The 16,778-nt window shown below is 43.7% G+C and overlaps 2 protein-coding genes across 9 annotated transcripts in view; one reads left to right on the forward strand and one right to left on the reverse strand.

The window, feature by feature from the left end:
• On the reverse strand, positions 1-7,892 carry leprot (leptin receptor overlapping transcript). Its single transcript, XM_021589978.3, has 4 exons — positions 7,753-7,892; positions 3,338-3,413; positions 2,874-3,060; positions 1-2,197 (listed from the first exon to the last, which is right to left on the reverse strand). Exons 1-4 carry the CDS (start codon positions 7,766-7,768, stop codon positions 2,081-2,083), a joined length of 396 nt encoding a protein of 131 aa, XP_021445653.1. The 5' UTR covers positions 7,769-7,892; the 3' UTR covers positions 1-2,080.
• LOC110509035 (tyrosine-protein kinase JAK1) overlaps positions 7,665-16,778 on the forward strand; it is a 25,572-nt gene continuing 16,458 nt past the window's right edge. For 2 of the 8 annotated variants that reach the window (XR_016492786.1, XM_036966729.2), the window contains exons 1-12: positions 8,110-8,229; positions 8,317-8,340; positions 11,328-11,523; positions 12,135-12,252; positions 12,443-12,581; positions 12,697-12,860; positions 12,993-13,197; positions 13,372-13,524; positions 14,251-14,433; positions 14,538-14,695; positions 14,878-14,992; positions 15,217-15,406. Coding sequence is in view for 5 of the 8 variants with exons in the window: in XM_036966729.2 (XP_036822624.2) it covers positions 11,340-11,523; positions 12,135-12,252; positions 12,443-12,581; positions 12,697-12,860; positions 12,993-13,197; positions 13,372-13,524; positions 14,251-14,433; positions 14,538-14,695; positions 14,878-14,992; positions 15,217-15,406 (1,609 nt within the window). In the remaining 3 variants the exon portion in view is untranslated. Of the gene's footprint in view, positions 8,341-11,327; positions 11,524-12,134; positions 12,253-12,442; positions 12,582-12,696; positions 12,861-12,992; positions 13,198-13,371; positions 13,525-14,250; positions 14,434-14,537; positions 14,696-14,877; positions 14,993-15,216; positions 15,407-16,778 lie in introns of all 8 variants that reach the window. The other 6 variants (XM_090225164.1, XR_016492785.1, XM_036966730.2 and 3 more) reach the window with 6 other exon arrangements.

Consider the following 16,778-nt stretch of genomic DNA (forward strand, 5'->3'; position numbering starts at 1 on the left):
TATAAAAAAAAGAAATGTTTTATTTCAAGTGTTTTAATTAATGTTAGAAAACAGAGTAGTTTTTTTTGTCAGGAGTTTAAATACAGGTCTCTAGTGCCCTCTAGTGTTTTGAAAGTGATGTGTTAAGTTTCGAGTTGACGCCTACAGTACATGTGCAACACGAAGGCGTCATAATGAACGATCGCTCTTAAAACAATGTTTATATTCATGAGATAAGATCATGTAGAAATGTTAGATATGTTTTTCTTTGGTGGGTGATTATATTTGTCCTATTACACATGCACAAGTGTATCAATAATACACACACGAGTGAAATGGAAAGTCATATTTTTTGTTGTTGTTGAAAGTTTGTTGTTGCATATGGCCACTCTCTCTGAAACAACTTTCAATAGACCCTTCAGTGAAAATAAGACATTGATTGGAAGTAGGCCTACTTTCTACTTAGTGATTGCATGTTGCTAAAGCTAAGTATAAAGTAGTTTGGTTACATCTGGTCACTAATGTACTATATATATATATATATATATATATATATATATATATATATTTTTTTTTTTTTTCAGGCTTTACCAGTACAGAATGTAAAAAGTGACTTAAGTTATATAAAACATTTTTGAATAAGTACATTTTTTTTGTTGATATTTAACAGGCACTTGTCAATGAGTTTTTTGGTGAATAGAAATGTGGGCACTTCATTTGAACACAAACAGACCTGGTCTACAAAACATATAGTGTTTACATTCCATGTGTGAAATCAACATTCCCATACTAATGTAGACAATGATTCACAAACCCTTACATCAGCCTCTGTCCTCAGTGAAGACAAACAGCTTATAATGGCATAACAATGTTGTTTTCATAATTAATATGAACTGTGTGTTTCATAATCATAGACACATCAGAAACCTTAGTGGGGGGAATGAATCATGTCTACCTTATTTTCTTAAAAATGGCCTTTGGTATTGGTGGAAACATTTGCAGAAGGGCAACATGTTGAAAACAACAAACTACAGACAGAAACCTTGACCTGGTTATGAAGTCATACCCAAAGTGATCATATGAAATAGAAACATACAAACAAACAAAAAAGGTACACACACAATCAACTGTAAGAATGAGTAGATCATTTGAAATGCTTACGCTTAAATAAGATTTCCACAAACAAACAGAATACTCCCTAAATGAAGTGGAAACAGACGGCGTAGTGGTGATTACAACAAAAATCATTCAACAGTATCCCTCATAACACACGTACAAGTTATCATGATCCTTAAACTAGCATCTGGCTTTATAGATATGAATGTAGAGAGGTGGGCCTGGTCCAGAAACAACCACTCTAGCCCTAGACACTTGTGTAGATGTTAAAAGAACGTTTCCCCTTGGTGATATTTCACCACATGCTTACACCTATCCTGTCTTCTCACTGAGATCAACAAGTTCCTAGGGAGGGGGGGGGGGGGGGGGGGCTGGGGGGAGGGGGGGGCTGGCCGGGACACTGGTTTTCAATGACTCTCCCTCAGCATAGGGGACAGGTAAGGCAAAAAAAGGTTGAAGAGAATAATGGAGCGAATACTATAAGAAAAACCGATCAGGTGTCTGTGGAGGAAAAAAAGGACAGACATCGCAGTGTGCATTAACATCCCAGACACCCTGTTTAGTGCCACCCCCTCCTCACTAACCAGGAGGGGAGGGCACTCCTGGTGCCACCCCCTTTTCTCATAGGACATTAAATAGTCAGCATCAGCTTCTTAAAACGTCAGTTAGTAGCGACGTTATGCCGTAGTAGCGTTTTGGTTTATCATATCTGTCCACCACTGTAACCTTGTTAATAACAGGAATGACTGACTCCCTCCGTGTCTGTGTCCCAATCGATCCCTAGACCCTACACCCTATGCACTTTCAGAGATCAGAGTAGATTTGATTGGTTTAAACAATATGGTGAAACTTCCACCTAGCCTATCAGAGGGCAAGGTGAAGCTACTGCCATATTGCTTGCACCGGTCAAATCTCAGATCTCCACAAGTCCATAGGGCGTAGGGTCTAGGGGTCCATTTGGGATGGTGCCAGAGATCCAGACGGTCTACCACTGCTCCCAGCTGAAGTCGTCTCCCCCGCCGAACACCAGGAAGAAGCCCAGGATGGTCAGGAAGATGACAGCGTTGCCAGCCATCACCAGGCCACAGGCCCCCCACTGGATCTGGAGGAGAACAGGGCCATGTTTATTAGGCACCAGACAGAATTAAAAGGGAAGGGACTTCCTGGACCTGTCCAATGACAAATGGCCTTTTACCCCCACCCCCGCAAAATTTTGCCAAACGTTTTTCTGTTGCGTGACGTTATGAACAAAACCTAGATACAGTCACTGGTTGTGCTCTGTCTTATCAATTTGATTTATTAGATGTTAACTACAGCTCTGCTAACAAGTAATATAGGTGTAGTGTTTTACCTTTATTTAACTAGGCAAGTCAGTTAAGAACAAATTCTTATTTACAATGGTGCCCTACACCGGTCAAACCCGGACGACGCTGGGCCAATTGTGCACGGCCCTATGGGACTCCCAATCACATCCGGTTGTGATACATCCTGGAATCAAACCAGGGTATGTAGTGATGCCTCTAGCAGTGCCTTAGACCGCTGCGCCACTCGGGAGCCACTTTCAGTTACCTTAGCTATTATTGGGTATCATCAGGACTCGTACCAGCATCTACCATTCACAACTACATTAATTCTAGGATCAGCTTTACCTACCCAAGTCATTATGACCATTATGAGCATCAACACTTAAACTGATCCTAAATCAGCTTATAATGACATAAGCAACTAAAGTGACACATGACAGTCATTGGCCATTGACAATATCAGGCAGGACTCACTAATGCAACCCGGGCCAGTATGATGGGAAGCCCGAACGCAGACACCACAATGCCCGTAGTGAAGAAGCATGCCAGCTCTCTGCATGCGTTGCTGGCGGCGTCACTGTCATCACTGAGCCTTCTGGATATGAAGGTGGGGATAGGAGACAGTATGTAGAAGATGAGGACGAAGAGAGGCCAGTACACCCTGAGAAATCAATGAAAACAAAACCGGTTCAAATCAGTTGTGGTCATATTCATTTAATTAATCAGAGACGCAGAACATAACACCCCTTGCCGGTTTTGAACCTGGGTCACCCAGCCCATATGGAAACACACTAACCAATGCTCTGATAGGGTTAACCACCTTGGAGAAAATCAGGACACATTGCATCAGAGTTAGCTACACCACTAACTTCCATATGTGGTCCCATTTAACAAGTGTCTTCACAGATTTCAGAGGTAAAAAGGTGCAAAATACATACCCATACTGCTCCAATGCACAGCCCAACAGCAGGAAAGTCAAGCCAATAGCTCCACTGAAGGACAAGCCAACCAGCGCTATAGGACGACAGAAACAGAGATGGTGAGGCAGTTGTCACTTTTACAGACAGGGTTCTTACTGGCTATCCAGCAAAGATGGATCCTAGTCAGTAGTCTACTCACGCTAAGCAGCATGGATCCTAGTCAGTAGTCTACTCACGCTAAGCAGCATGGATCCTAGTCAGTAGTCTACTCACGCTAAGCAGCATGGATCCTAGTCAGTAGTCTACTCACGCTAAGCAGCATGGATCCTAGTCAGTAGTCTACTCACGCTAAGCAGCATGGATCCTAGTCAGTAGTCTACTCACGCTAAGCAGCATGGATCCTAGTCAGTAGTCTACTCACGCTAAGCAGCATGGATCCTAGTCAGTAGTCTACTCACGCTAAGCAGCATGGATCCTAGTCAGTAGTCTACTCACGCTAAGCAGCCAAATGTCCCATCCAAATAAATACTCAAATACAACAACAACAAAAAAAAGTAGCATGCAACTTATAACAGTGTATTATGCAACTAATAATAAGGTTCTGTCATCATGAACATAAATAAAAGGATAAATGGAATTTACACAATTAAGTTACATTTTGGTTGACCGTTTGCAGTGTGGATTGCCTTCACTGATAATGATATACACTACCGTTCAAAAGTTTGGGGTCACTTAGATATCTCCTTGTTTTTGAAAGAAAAGCTCATTTTGTCCATTAAAATAACATCAAATTGATTAGAAATACAGTGTTGGCATTTCCAACTACAATGGTCGTTAACAACGGCTGATTTTTAATGGAATATCTACATAGATGTACAGAAGCCCATTATCAGCAACCATCCCTCCTGTGTTCCAATGGCACGTTATGTTAGCTAATCCAAGTTTATCATTTTAAAAGGCTAATGGATCATTAGAAAACCCTTTTGCAATTATGTCAGCACAGCTGAAAACTGTTGTTCTGATTTAAAGAAGCAATAAAACTGGCCTTTAGACTAGTTGAGTATCTGGAGCATCAGCATGTGGGTTTGATTACAGGCTCAAAATGGCCAGAAACAAAGAACTTTCTTCTGAAACTCGTCAGTCTATTCTTGTTCTGAGAGATGAAGGCTATTCCATGCGAGAAATTTCCAAGAAACTGAAGATCTCGTATAACGCGGTGTACTAGTTGAGTATCTGGAGCATCAGCATGTGGGTTTGATTACAGGCTCAAAATGGCCAGAAACAAAGAACTTTCTTCTGAAACTCGTCAGTCTATTCTTGTTCTGAGAGATGAAGGCTATTCCATGCGAGAAATTTCCAAGAAACTGAAGATCTCGTATAACGCGGTGTACTACTACCCTTCACAGAACAGCTGGATCTAACCAGAATAGAAAGAGGAGTGGGAGGCCCCGGTGAACAACTGAGCTAGAGGACAAGTACATTAGTGTCTAGTTTGAGAGACAGACACCTCAAGTCCTCAAAATCTTCAATTTCCAGCTACAATAGTCATTTACAACATGAACAATGTCTACACTGTAATTCTGATCAATTTGATGTTATTTAAAAAAATGGGGAGGGAAAAAAAAAGTGCTTTTCTTTCAAAAACAAGGACATTTCTAAGTGACTCCAAACTTTTGAAAGGTAGTGAATTATATACTTTAATGTCCACATGAATAGACAAATACATAGAATCATTGAGAATAACACCCCATCATACACCCCTTCCCACCCACAGAAAAAGTGAATATGTTCACGCCAGGCAAGGCTGTGACTAGGTGGCCACATGATGAAGCCATACAGGCCAGGCTCCAGTCTGTCAACGCCGTCTCCCCTGCTCTTACGCCTCGAACACACCGACAGCGTCACTGCCATCTCCCCTGCTCTTACACCTCGAACACACCGACAGCGTCACTGCCGTCTCCCCTGCTCTTACACCTCGAACACACCGACAGCGTCACTGCCATCTCCCCTGCTCTTACACCTCTAACACACCGACAGCGTCACTGCCATCTCCCCTGCTCTTACACCTCGAACACACCGACAGCGTCACTGCCATCTCCCCTGCTCTTACGCCTCGAACACACCGACAGCGTCACTGCCATCTCCCCTGCTCTTACGCCTCGAACACACCGACAGCGTCACTGCCATCTCCCCTGCTCTTACACCTCGAACACACCGACAGCGTCACTGCCATCTCCCCTGCTCTTACACCTCGAACACACCGACAGCGTCACTGCCATCTCCCCTGCGCTTACACCTCGAACACACCGACAGCGTCACTGCCATCTCCCCTGCTCTTACGCCTCGAACACACCGACAGCGTCACTGCCATCTCCCCTGCTCTTACGCCTCGAACACACCGACAGCGTCACTGCCATCTCCCCTGCTCTTACGCCTCGAACACACCGACAGCGTCACTGCCATCTCCCCTGCTCTTACGCCTCGAACACACCGACAGCGTCACTGCCATCTCCCCTGCTCTTACGCCTCGAACACACCGACAGCGTCACTGCCATCTCCCCTGCTCTTACGCCTCGAACACACCGACAGCGTCACTGCCATCTCCCCTGCTCTTACGCCTCGAACACACCGACAGCGTCACTGCCATCTCCCCTGCTCTTACGCCTCGAACACACCGACAGCGTCACTGCCATCTCCCCTGCTCTTACACCTCGAACACACCGACAGCGTCACTGCCATCTCCCCTGCTCTTACGCCTCGAACACACCGACAGCGTCACTGCCATCTCCCCTGCTCTTACGCCTCGAACACACCGACAGCGTCACTGCCATCTCCCCTGCTCTTACGCCTCGAACACACCGACAGCGTCACTGCCATCTCCCCTGCTCTTACGCCTCGAACACACCGACAGCGTCACTGCCATCTCCCCTGCTCTTACGCCTCGAACACACCGACAGCGTCACTGCCATCTCCCCTGCTCTTACGCCTCGAACACACCGACAGCGTCACTGCCATCTCCCCTGCTCTTACGCCTCGAACACACCGACAGCGTCATAGCATTTTGATAAACCGGAACTACATTAATTTTCACTGGAACACTGCGTTTGACATTCAGCATTGTGTTGGAGAGGCAGTTGCTGTGCGTTCTGTGTAGTGCAGATGTTGGATCGTCGAATGTATGCGTCAAACTGTATGTGTAGACCGCTTGACAGAAATGGTAGCAGAAGGTGAATATTTAACTTCTGTTGCACACATCAAGAAGATGCTGCCTACTATTTCCCCAAGTGGTGCAGCGGTCTAAGGCACTGCATCTCAGTGCTGGAGGCATCACTACAAACCCCAGTTCGATTCCAGGCGGTATCACAACCGGCCGTGATTGGGCACAATTGGCCCAATGTTGTCCGGGTTAGGCCGTCATTGTAAACAATTTACAATAAAATCTTAACTGCCTTGCCTAGTTAAATAAAATCCAACTCTATGCGTAGACGACTTGAAAGAAACTGTAGGAGAAGGTGAATGTTGAACTTTTGCTGGATACATATCCTGATGATGCTGCGTGTTACTTTGCGTAAAAACACTGGTGTGTTCGAAGCATGACGCATAAATCCAACATATGCACAACACAGAACGCACTGCAACGCAATGCTGCAAGGCAAACGCAGCGTTCCATTTGAAATGAAATGTACTTCTGGTGTAAAAAATGGAAACACTGTCGGTGTGATCGAGATGTTTTTCGAACACACCGATAGCGTCATTGCGCAAAATAGCAAGCATCATCTTGATATGTATGCAACAAAAGTTCAACATTCACCTTCTGCTACCATTTCTATCAAGCCGCATACATTCGATAAATCAACGTATGCACCACAACGGCATCTGAGAGCAATACCGGAAGGAAAACGCAGCGTTTCAATGGAAATGTATGTAATTATGGTGTCGGTGTTTTCGAAGCAAGCCTGCATTTGTTGCGAACTCTCAAGTAGCCAAATAACTCGTACTTGAGTCGTAATTATAGGGAAATACACAAGCACATTGTATAATTATGTTATATTGCAATACTGCATAACACATTAACATGTCAATGTGACAGTGTACGCCACGGCAACGTATCATAACAAAGCAAAAGTTATGTGACACCATAACAAGGATCATGGATAGAACGGTTACATATTTTTTTAATTAACGTCAGATTTTACTTTTTGTAGCAGGTTTTGGGAATAGGGCTAAGGTTAGGAAAAGAGTTAAGGTTAGCTAAAATAAAAATCTACTTTTGACGTTAATTTGACAAAAGCTAGATCCCTTCTAGCCAAGACCCATAATAAGTGTTCGTAGCATACGTGGAATCGATACAATGTTGAACTTGGCTTGCCAGTGGCGGGGAGAAAACATTTATGGAAACAAGAGTTGTGTAGAGCAAGTATCAATCAATTTACCTTTAATACCCGCCATTGTCTTATGTCTGAAATTGTCAATTTCTCTTCTTTGTGCTTGGTTTGTTCGTAAACGACTTCCTACTTCCTCCTTCGAACTTTTTATTTGCACCAGCTGACTTTCTTAAAGGAGCCATTTGTTCTCTCTGCGTTTAGTCTACTTTTCCATTTCCACTGTATTTATATTATCACAATGTTAATATTGAGCTCAGCTACGGAATGTTCTTGACACCTACTGTGCAAAATATTATTTGCTGTAAAATTGCTCCTGAATTGAAGTATTTCATCGTAACTAATTGAAATAGCCTGGTAGTAGTAGTACACGGGTTCATTCTGTTTCCGCTAGATCGGTTAACCAATAGACGTAGTTGGGCGTGGATTTTCGAAAGCCTTTTCGGGAATTGACACAACGCTTGCCTGGAAGACCCAAGACCGAGATTTGCAAACTTCATTACGCAGGACTGAACACCTTTATCAATGGTAAATGCCGAGAAAGTCATTATAATACAACATAATAAGTGTACATTGATTTTGAGGCACTCGTGAAATACAGCGTTGTTTTTCCAGAGATTCGTGGACGGCAATACATAGGTGAGTTTCATTATGAGTTGTTTCATCATGAGTTATGAGTTGTTTCATCGTGTACAGGTCAACTGTATACTGCAAAGGACTGTATGTTATGTATAATGACAGATACCTGTAAGAAATCGAACTTCTCTGAAATGAAAATGGATGGCCCTCCCTTCAACAATATATGTTTTACGTGACCCTCCCTGAACGCTTAAAAAAATACAAAAATAAGTGATCCTCCCCTATACCCAAAATAACAATTAAAAACTAAAGTGGATAGCAGAGAACATGCCTACCCTACCGTTTAGCCTCACTCTTAGGGAGGACACGAGCCGTAGATGTGCCGTTTTAGTAACTGTTCTTATAAGCATTACATGGCAATGTAGTAATTTTGACAGTGCTGCAGGCCAGAAGGTTGTGGGTTCGAAGACCACCACTGACAAGATATCTTTTATAACAAAATTATTGATTTCATCTATCATTTATTTGTGGGTCCCAGAAAAAAAAAAAGCCTTTTATAAATGCATTTCATGCAATTCTAAGTTATCTTACATGACTGGAGGCAAGTAGTTATTTTTTTGTAATACTACACAAAAGCATGTGAGCGGAGCGGAACGAGGAGTCGTGCATTCATTATTTATACGCTCTACCCAGTGTATTTCGGTTTCTTTGACCAGGTTTCCATCCAACCTTTTATGTGAGTAAAGTACATGTCGGATAAAAAAAAAAAAGTAATGACAAGCCTTATGGAAACAGAACATTTCCCGGTAAACTTTCCGAATGTCGTTCAACACAAAACACTATAGACAAGGTTGCATCTTTTTGTGCCGGTAAAATGAATTATGCCAGACATGTAGTTGGAAACGTTATTTTTATGCGCAAATAATGATATAATAACCAACATATCGAAGTGAACTTGGAGTCATGCGTTGACATGTTGTGTGGTCCTCCCACTTTGTCTGCTCAGGAAAGCATACAGTTTATTAGGTAGGTAGATTAACTTTACAGGGTGTTGAAGGTTCAAGGCGATGAGCTTGATGCTCTTTTCCAATAAATATCGAGGGTCTTATTCTTGTGACGTGATAATCGATGCTTGGCTGCCGTTTGACAAATAAAAATAATATTGCTGTTTTGTCCATGATAATAATCTTATCATGTAGACTATGCGTGCGCTCTAGCCAACAACACACATATAGCGATGTTGGCTAGAGCGCTCTGTGCCGTGCTAATAAGTGATCCCCTATATAACTTTTTTTGTGAGAACCGTAAGTAGAGGTGTTTCAATGGAAACCTATTTAACTTGTATTTTTTTATTCGGTACATGGTAATTTAACCACAAAAGGTACTTACTACGTCATCACGTGCAGCCTTTTTTCTGCAACAAGTCAATTTGATGGAAACGTCTCAGGTGGGGAAATGCGCATATTGTTTTTATGCGGATTTTAGAATATTCACATGAAAATCTCGCCAATTGGATGGAAACCTAGCTATTATCACTATTATTTTTATTTTTTTAAGGCATTTTATGTTGTATTTAATAGCCTACCCAAACACAAGTAATGCGCAGAAGTGTTGAGTATCTAGGTTTCCATCCAATTGGTGACAGATTTTCATGAAAATAATCTACAATCCACATAAGTAAAATATGCGCATTTTCCCACTAGAGATGTGTTTACTAGAGATGTGTTTCCATCAAATAACTTTTGCGGTTAAATTCCCATGTACTGAATAAAACATTGTTTCATGGGTTTCCTTCGAATTTTCAACTCTACTGATGGTTTTGTCACTAAATGTTTAGCGTTATATAGGGACTGTGCCCCCTCTGGTATTGGCAAGTGAGCTGTTGCCAACAGCTCGCGAGTATAGCCTACACATTGAGATTACTATGGACAAAAGAGCGAGATTATTTTAATTTGTCAAATGGCAGCCAATCATCATGTCACCAGAATAAGACTCTCGATATTTATTGGAAAGGGGAATCAAGCTCATCGCCTTGCACTTTCACCTCCCTGTGAAGTTCATAATTAATTTAATCTTTAGCCGAATAAATTGTACGCTTTCCCGAGTGGTGGTGGGAGGACCACAACATATTTTCACGTGACTACAAGTTTACGTCTAGATGATGGTTATTATATCAATATTTGCGCATAAAAGCGTTTCCACCGCAGTGGCATGTATTCATGGATTCCAAGGGAAGCCAGGTATCCTCAAATATTTGACCAATTAACAAAAATTATCATTATTTTATTTATCTTTCGTCTCTGTGTTTTCATAATTGTCTGTCAATTCGCAAGTGGCTGAATCTCACTGGAGAAATCATCCGATTGAGGGAAACAGCGCCCCTCTGTCTCTGTATGTGTAGCCCATGTGTCTGATGCTGTCTGGAACAAAAGAGTATGACATGTTACCGCCGTAGCATTTGATTGACTGATGCCAGCAAGTATTTGGCCTCCTCCCGTGATCATTTTTTTAAAATAAAACAATTAGCCAATCAGCATTGCACTGAGCTCAACTGTGGGTTGTCCTGGTGCAGCAAAATGCCTCTCAAGGGAGGCCAGTTTGGATTTGGCTTGACAGTGCCCCGTGCACAAAGCGAAGTCCATACAGGAATGGTTGTTGAGATCGGTGTGGAAGAACTTGACTGGACTGCACAGAGCCCTGAACTCAACCTCATAGAACACCTTTGGGATGAATTGGAACGCCGACTGCGAGCCAGGCCTAATTGTTCAATATCAGTGCCCGACTTCACCAATGCTTTTGTGGCTGAATGGAAGCAAGTCCCCGCAACAATGTTCCGACATCAAGTGGAAAGCCTACCCAGAAGAGTGTGGGGAGAGGGGGACCAACTCCATTTTAACAAAGGGTGTACCAACTCCATATTAATGCCCATGATTTTAGAATGAGATGTTCAACGAGCAGGTGTCCACATACTTTTGGTCATGTAATGTATTAAAGCCACATAGTAACCTACTTCTTCACCCTCTCAACATTCACATTATCTCATTCAGTGAAGCAGGGTAATGGAAGTGGGCAGGCAACTGTTGGTAAAGATGAGGATGAAGAGGAAGGGCGAGTTCACCTCAGTTCCTGTAATGGTGCAGGGCCTCGAGGTCCATCTCTACCTGGAAGACTCTCCCCAGCTGGAGTTTCTCCGGGGTTGTTACACTGCTGAGGAGCTGTGCACAAAGGCAGCCAAGAAGTGCGGTGAGTCTGAGTCACATTAGTGTTGGCACATACACTGAGTGTACAGAACATTAGGAACACCTGCTCTTTCCAACTTGACACAACTGTAGGAAGTAGTCAACATGGGCCAGCATCACTGTGGAACGCTTTCGACACCTTGCAGAGTCCATGCCCCAACGAATTGAGGCTGTTCTGAGGGCAAAAGGGGGGGATGCAACTCAATATTAAGAAGGTGTTCCTATTGTTGGTTAAACTGTGTATGTTTCCCCGACTCTGTTCTCTCTCTTGCACATGCGCGCACACACACACACACACACACACACACACACACACACACACACACACACACACACACACACACACTATTACTTGGTGCCCCATCTCAGTTTTTTCTACTCTGTTTTGTATCCTTCTTTTCAGAGTAGAACATTCAGCAGGATATTTTCACTCGGACCGTGTTCTCGAGAAATTCCAAAAGTCTTCCTTCTCCCTCCTGACTTATTTGAATGTTTGTCATGGATCATGAATATGACATCATGGATCATGAATATGACATCATGGATCATGAATATGACATTGTCATATAGTACCTGGGTGGTTCTTGTTGAGGGAAATCATGTCTCTTTTTTTAGGCATTTCCCCTCTTTGCTGCAATTTGTTTGCCCTGTATGATGAGGTCAGGAAAATCTGGTTCCCTCCGAATCACACCTTCAAGGAAAGCAGCTGCTTAAAGCTCCACTATCGCATGAGGTAAGCATTAGGATAAGCTACTCCTCAGTTTGTCACAACTATTGAAGAGGGACCATTTTAGGATACAGCAGCTACTTGGTCTGTAAATTAAACAAACTTGTTGAGTTAAAACCATTTCTTTCTTACAAAACGTTCATACTGACAGTGAAATACCTTTTTTTTTAAAGATAACCCTGATCTCTTTATTCAGGTTCTACTTCACCAACTGGCATGGTGCGAATGAGAGTGTGCCACGTGTTTGCAGACACACCCTCAAGAGAAAGAACAGCAATGAACCTGAGGGTAACCCTCTCCTTGACACTGCCTCACTGAAGTATCTGTTTGCCCAGGTATCCTCTCACACTCAGAACACATTTTCACACAGTTTATATACTCAAATGGGGAGCTCTAGCATACACAATCATATATCTTGAATCATGTGTTTGTGCGTTTTGATTTTCCCAGGGTCAGCATGACTTCCTGAAGGGGTGGGCCGCAGTGCGTAACCCTCAGAATGAAGAGGAGGTCCACTATATTGAGAATGAGTGCCTGGGGATGGCAGTGTTGTCTATCTCACACCATGCCCTGGACAACAACATCGTCATCCCTGGTGTAGCGGGGCAAATCAGGTAACCAGTCACAATTCCAGAGGCTCAAAATTAAACCGTTTACCATCTTTCTTAATACACAACCATTTACGCTCATGCACTCACACACACACACACCCCCGACTCACACACGACTCCTTCCGTCCCACCCAGCTATAAGAAATATATCCCAGATAGAGTGAACCAAATCATCAGGCAGCGCAACTTCCTGACCCGACTCCGTATCTCCCGGGTGTTCCAGGACTTCCTCAGCGAGTTCAGCAACAAGACAGTGCAGAGTGACAACGTCAGCACCCACGACATCAAGGTCAAATACCTAGCTACATTGGAAACTCTGACCTGTGGGTTCGGCTGTGAGGTGTGTAGCAAGATGTACTACAGTACCCATAATGCTCTGTGCAACCGTGTTTACAGACACAAAAATTGTGCTGGGCCAAAGACAGAACCAGGTGGTACTTCGATAGTCTGTCTAAGGTCTGTGTAAAGAAGTTCCTGAAGCTAACAAAATGGTGTCCTGTCTCATCAATACAAGGAGTACGAGCCCAAAGTGCTCCGTGTGACGGACAGCGAAGGGGAGATCCAAGGAACACCCACTTCCTGTAACCAGGGTCAGCCCACCCAGTACCAAGTCCTTGTGTCTGGAAATACAGGGATCAAGTGGCGGAGGAAGCTACAGATTGTGACAGTGAGTATATTATTTTGGCACTTATAATGTGTAAATTATGGCACACCTTGTATCTATCTGTATTGTATGTATTACTTATTAGTCACATGCTGAATACAACAGGTATGTGAGTGAGTAGCCATTTGACTAAATGTTCAGGAGTCTTATGGCTTGGGGGTAGAAGCTGTTTAGAAGCCTCTTGGACCTAGATGTGGCACTCTGGTACTGCTTACCCTGTGGTAGCAGAGAGAACAGTCTATGACTAGGGTGGCTGGAGTCTTTGACAATTATTAGGGCCTTCCTCTGACACCGCCTGGTATAGAGGTCCTGGATGGCAGGAAGCTTGGCCCCAGTGATGTACTGGGCCATTCGCACTACCCTCTGTAGGTCCTTGCGGTCGAAGGCCGAGCAGTTGCCATACAAGGCAGTGATGCAACCAGTCAGGATTCTCTCGATGGTGCAGCTGTAGAACCTTTTGAGGATCTGAGGACCCATGCCAAATCTTGTCAGTTTCCTGAGGGGAATAGGTTTTGTTGTGCCCTCTTCATGACTGTCTTGGTGTACTTGGACCATTCACGTTTGTTGGTGATGACCAGGGAACTTGAAGGTCTCAACCTGCTCCACTGCAGCCCCGTCGATGGGAAATGGCTTTGTACTCGGTCCTCTTTTTCCTGTAGTCCACGATCATCGTCTGGTATTTTGTTTATCAAGAGATAAAAAAAAATGTCATGTTCATCTATTTCTCAGAATGCATGGACTGCCAAAGAGAAGAAAAAATCCCTAAAGCACAAAACCAACATCAACCTGACGAACGAACCACCTCAAGGCGTTTCGAACGACTGGAAAACCTTCTCCGATTTCCATGAGATCACACACATCAACATCAAGGGCTCCGCAGTCACTGTCCACAAGCAGGACAACAAAAATATGGTAGAGTTCCATTGCTTTACATTACGCCGGTGTATTCTCTTCGTGCCCACTGTTACGTTGGACATTCACCTTCTTCGTTTGTTGTCACTTTATTTCTACCACAGGAACTGGGCCTGGGTTTCCACGCAGAGGCGTTGTCTTTTGCCGCCCTTATTGATGGATACTTCCGTCTGACGGTGGACGCACATCACTTCCTGTGTACAGACGTGGCCCCTCCCTCTGTGGTGCGGAACCTGCAGGAAGGCTGTCATGGGCCAATCAGGTGAGTTTAAATATCCCCATTCAGTTGTCATTGGATAGAGAACATGTAAATATTAGTACCATGCAAAAATGTAGTACTTCTATAGTCAAATTTGTTTGATTTATACAGATATTGATATAAAAATACTTCTATACTAGTGTAGAACTGAATTGATCCAACCCTTTTGGCCCCTCCCCTTCCAGCATGGACTACACCTCCCACAAGCTGCGTCAGGAGGGCGAGGAGGAGGGCATGTACGTCCTGCGCTGGAGCTGCATCAACTATGACCACATCCTCCTGACTGTCACAGGCAACGAGGTACAGCACCACAAACACCACCTGCCTCACCCACAGTCATGTATACAACGACTCTCATTTTTAAGACAATCGCACATTTATTTATTTTGAAAACAGGTCTATCTTGTTAGTGACCATAATTTGCCTGAACTGAATTGTGATAATTCGTTGCTGTATGAATTCCTGTGTTAATAAATGGACTGATGTATTGCTCTCTAACCTCTTTCTCCTCTTGGCTGCTGTAGGTGGACCTGACCAATAGTCGTTTGTACCGTAGCTTTAAGATCGAGGTGGGGCCGGAGGGCTACAGCCTGAATGGTACGGACCTGAGGCAGCCCTCCCTCAGGGAGCTGATGGAACAGCTGAGGGGCCAGACTCTCAGTACAGACAGAGGCTTCTTCCAGCTCCGCAAGGCCTGCCCTCCCCAGCCCAGAGGTATGGTATGATACCCTGTCCATGGCACCTAATGCCTTACCATAGTCCTGCCCTCCCCAGCCCAGAGGTATGGTATGATACCCTGTCCATGGCACCTAATGCCTTACCATAGTCTTGCCCTCCCCAGCCCAGAGGTATGGTACGATTCCCTGTCCATGGCACCTAATGCCTTACCATAGTCCTGTCCAGAGGTTTGGTATGATACCCTGCCCCAAAACTATCATCACAGCAATTCATTCCTTACCATACAGGCATTGGTACATTATACCATACAATACACCAGGGGGCCTCATTTATAAACATCACGTACACACAAAATATGCCCCAAAACATGCGTGCGCCAATTTCCACGCAAAAGGTGGCTTTTATAAAAAACTGAACTTGACTTGAATGTGCCTTTCCTCCCGCTAACTTTAGACCATGTAGTTGATGTATTGTAAGAAGGCAAAAGTAGCCATGTAGGCCAGTAGCCATGTAGGCCAGTAGCCATGTAGGCCAGTAGCCATGTAGGCCAGTAGCCATGTAGGCCAGTAGGCCAGTAGCCATGTAGGCCAGTAGCCATGTAGGCCAGTAGCCATGTAGCCCTGTAGCCTTGTAGCCCAGTAGCCTTGTAGCCTTGTGCAAATGGAGAATATAATGACACTCATGAAATCATGCAATCATTTGCCATTTAGTGAGAAGAGCGAAAATCTATTTAGGCCTATGTTATCTCTACATTCTAAAATAATTAGAAAACAGGCATATATATTTCCTATGATTAATTTAATTTCCATGATCATTGCAGAATACATTCTTCGGCATTTCTGATTGGTATGGTTTCATACTGGTGAAATAGCCTATAGGCCTACAACTAGTGAAGATCCAATCCGCAGCGCAGTTTCTACAGTACAACAGATGGTTCACCTTTTCCTATTGACGTTTGTAGGTTACGTTTGAATACGGTAATGTTAATATTTAATTCAGAAACATAATACGCTACTCTGAGTGGACAAAACATTAAGAACGCCTGCTCTTTCCCTGACAGGCTGACCAGGTGAATCCAGGTGAAAGCTATGATCGCTAATTGATGTCACCTGTTAAATCCACTTCAATCAGTGTAGATGAAGAGGAAGAGACAGGTTAAAGAAGGATTTTTAAGTCTTGAGACAATTGAAACATGGTTTGTTAATGTGTGCCATTCAGAGGGTGAATGGGCAAGATGAGATTTAAGTGCCTTTGAACAGGGTATGGTAGTAGGTGCCAGGCACACTGGTTTGAGAGTGTCAAGAACTGCAACGCTGCTGGAGTTTTCACACTCAACAGTTCCCAGTGTGTATCAAGAATGGTCCACCACCCATAGTACATGCAGCCAACTTGCCACAACTGTGGAAAG

Source organism: Oncorhynchus mykiss, chromosome 28 (genome assembly GCF_057628025.1).
Source record: "Oncorhynchus mykiss isolate SJ-2025 chromosome 28, ASM5762802v1, whole genome shotgun sequence".
In the NCBI taxonomy this organism is placed as follows: domain Eukaryota; kingdom Metazoa; phylum Chordata; class Actinopteri; order Salmoniformes; family Salmonidae; genus Oncorhynchus; species Oncorhynchus mykiss.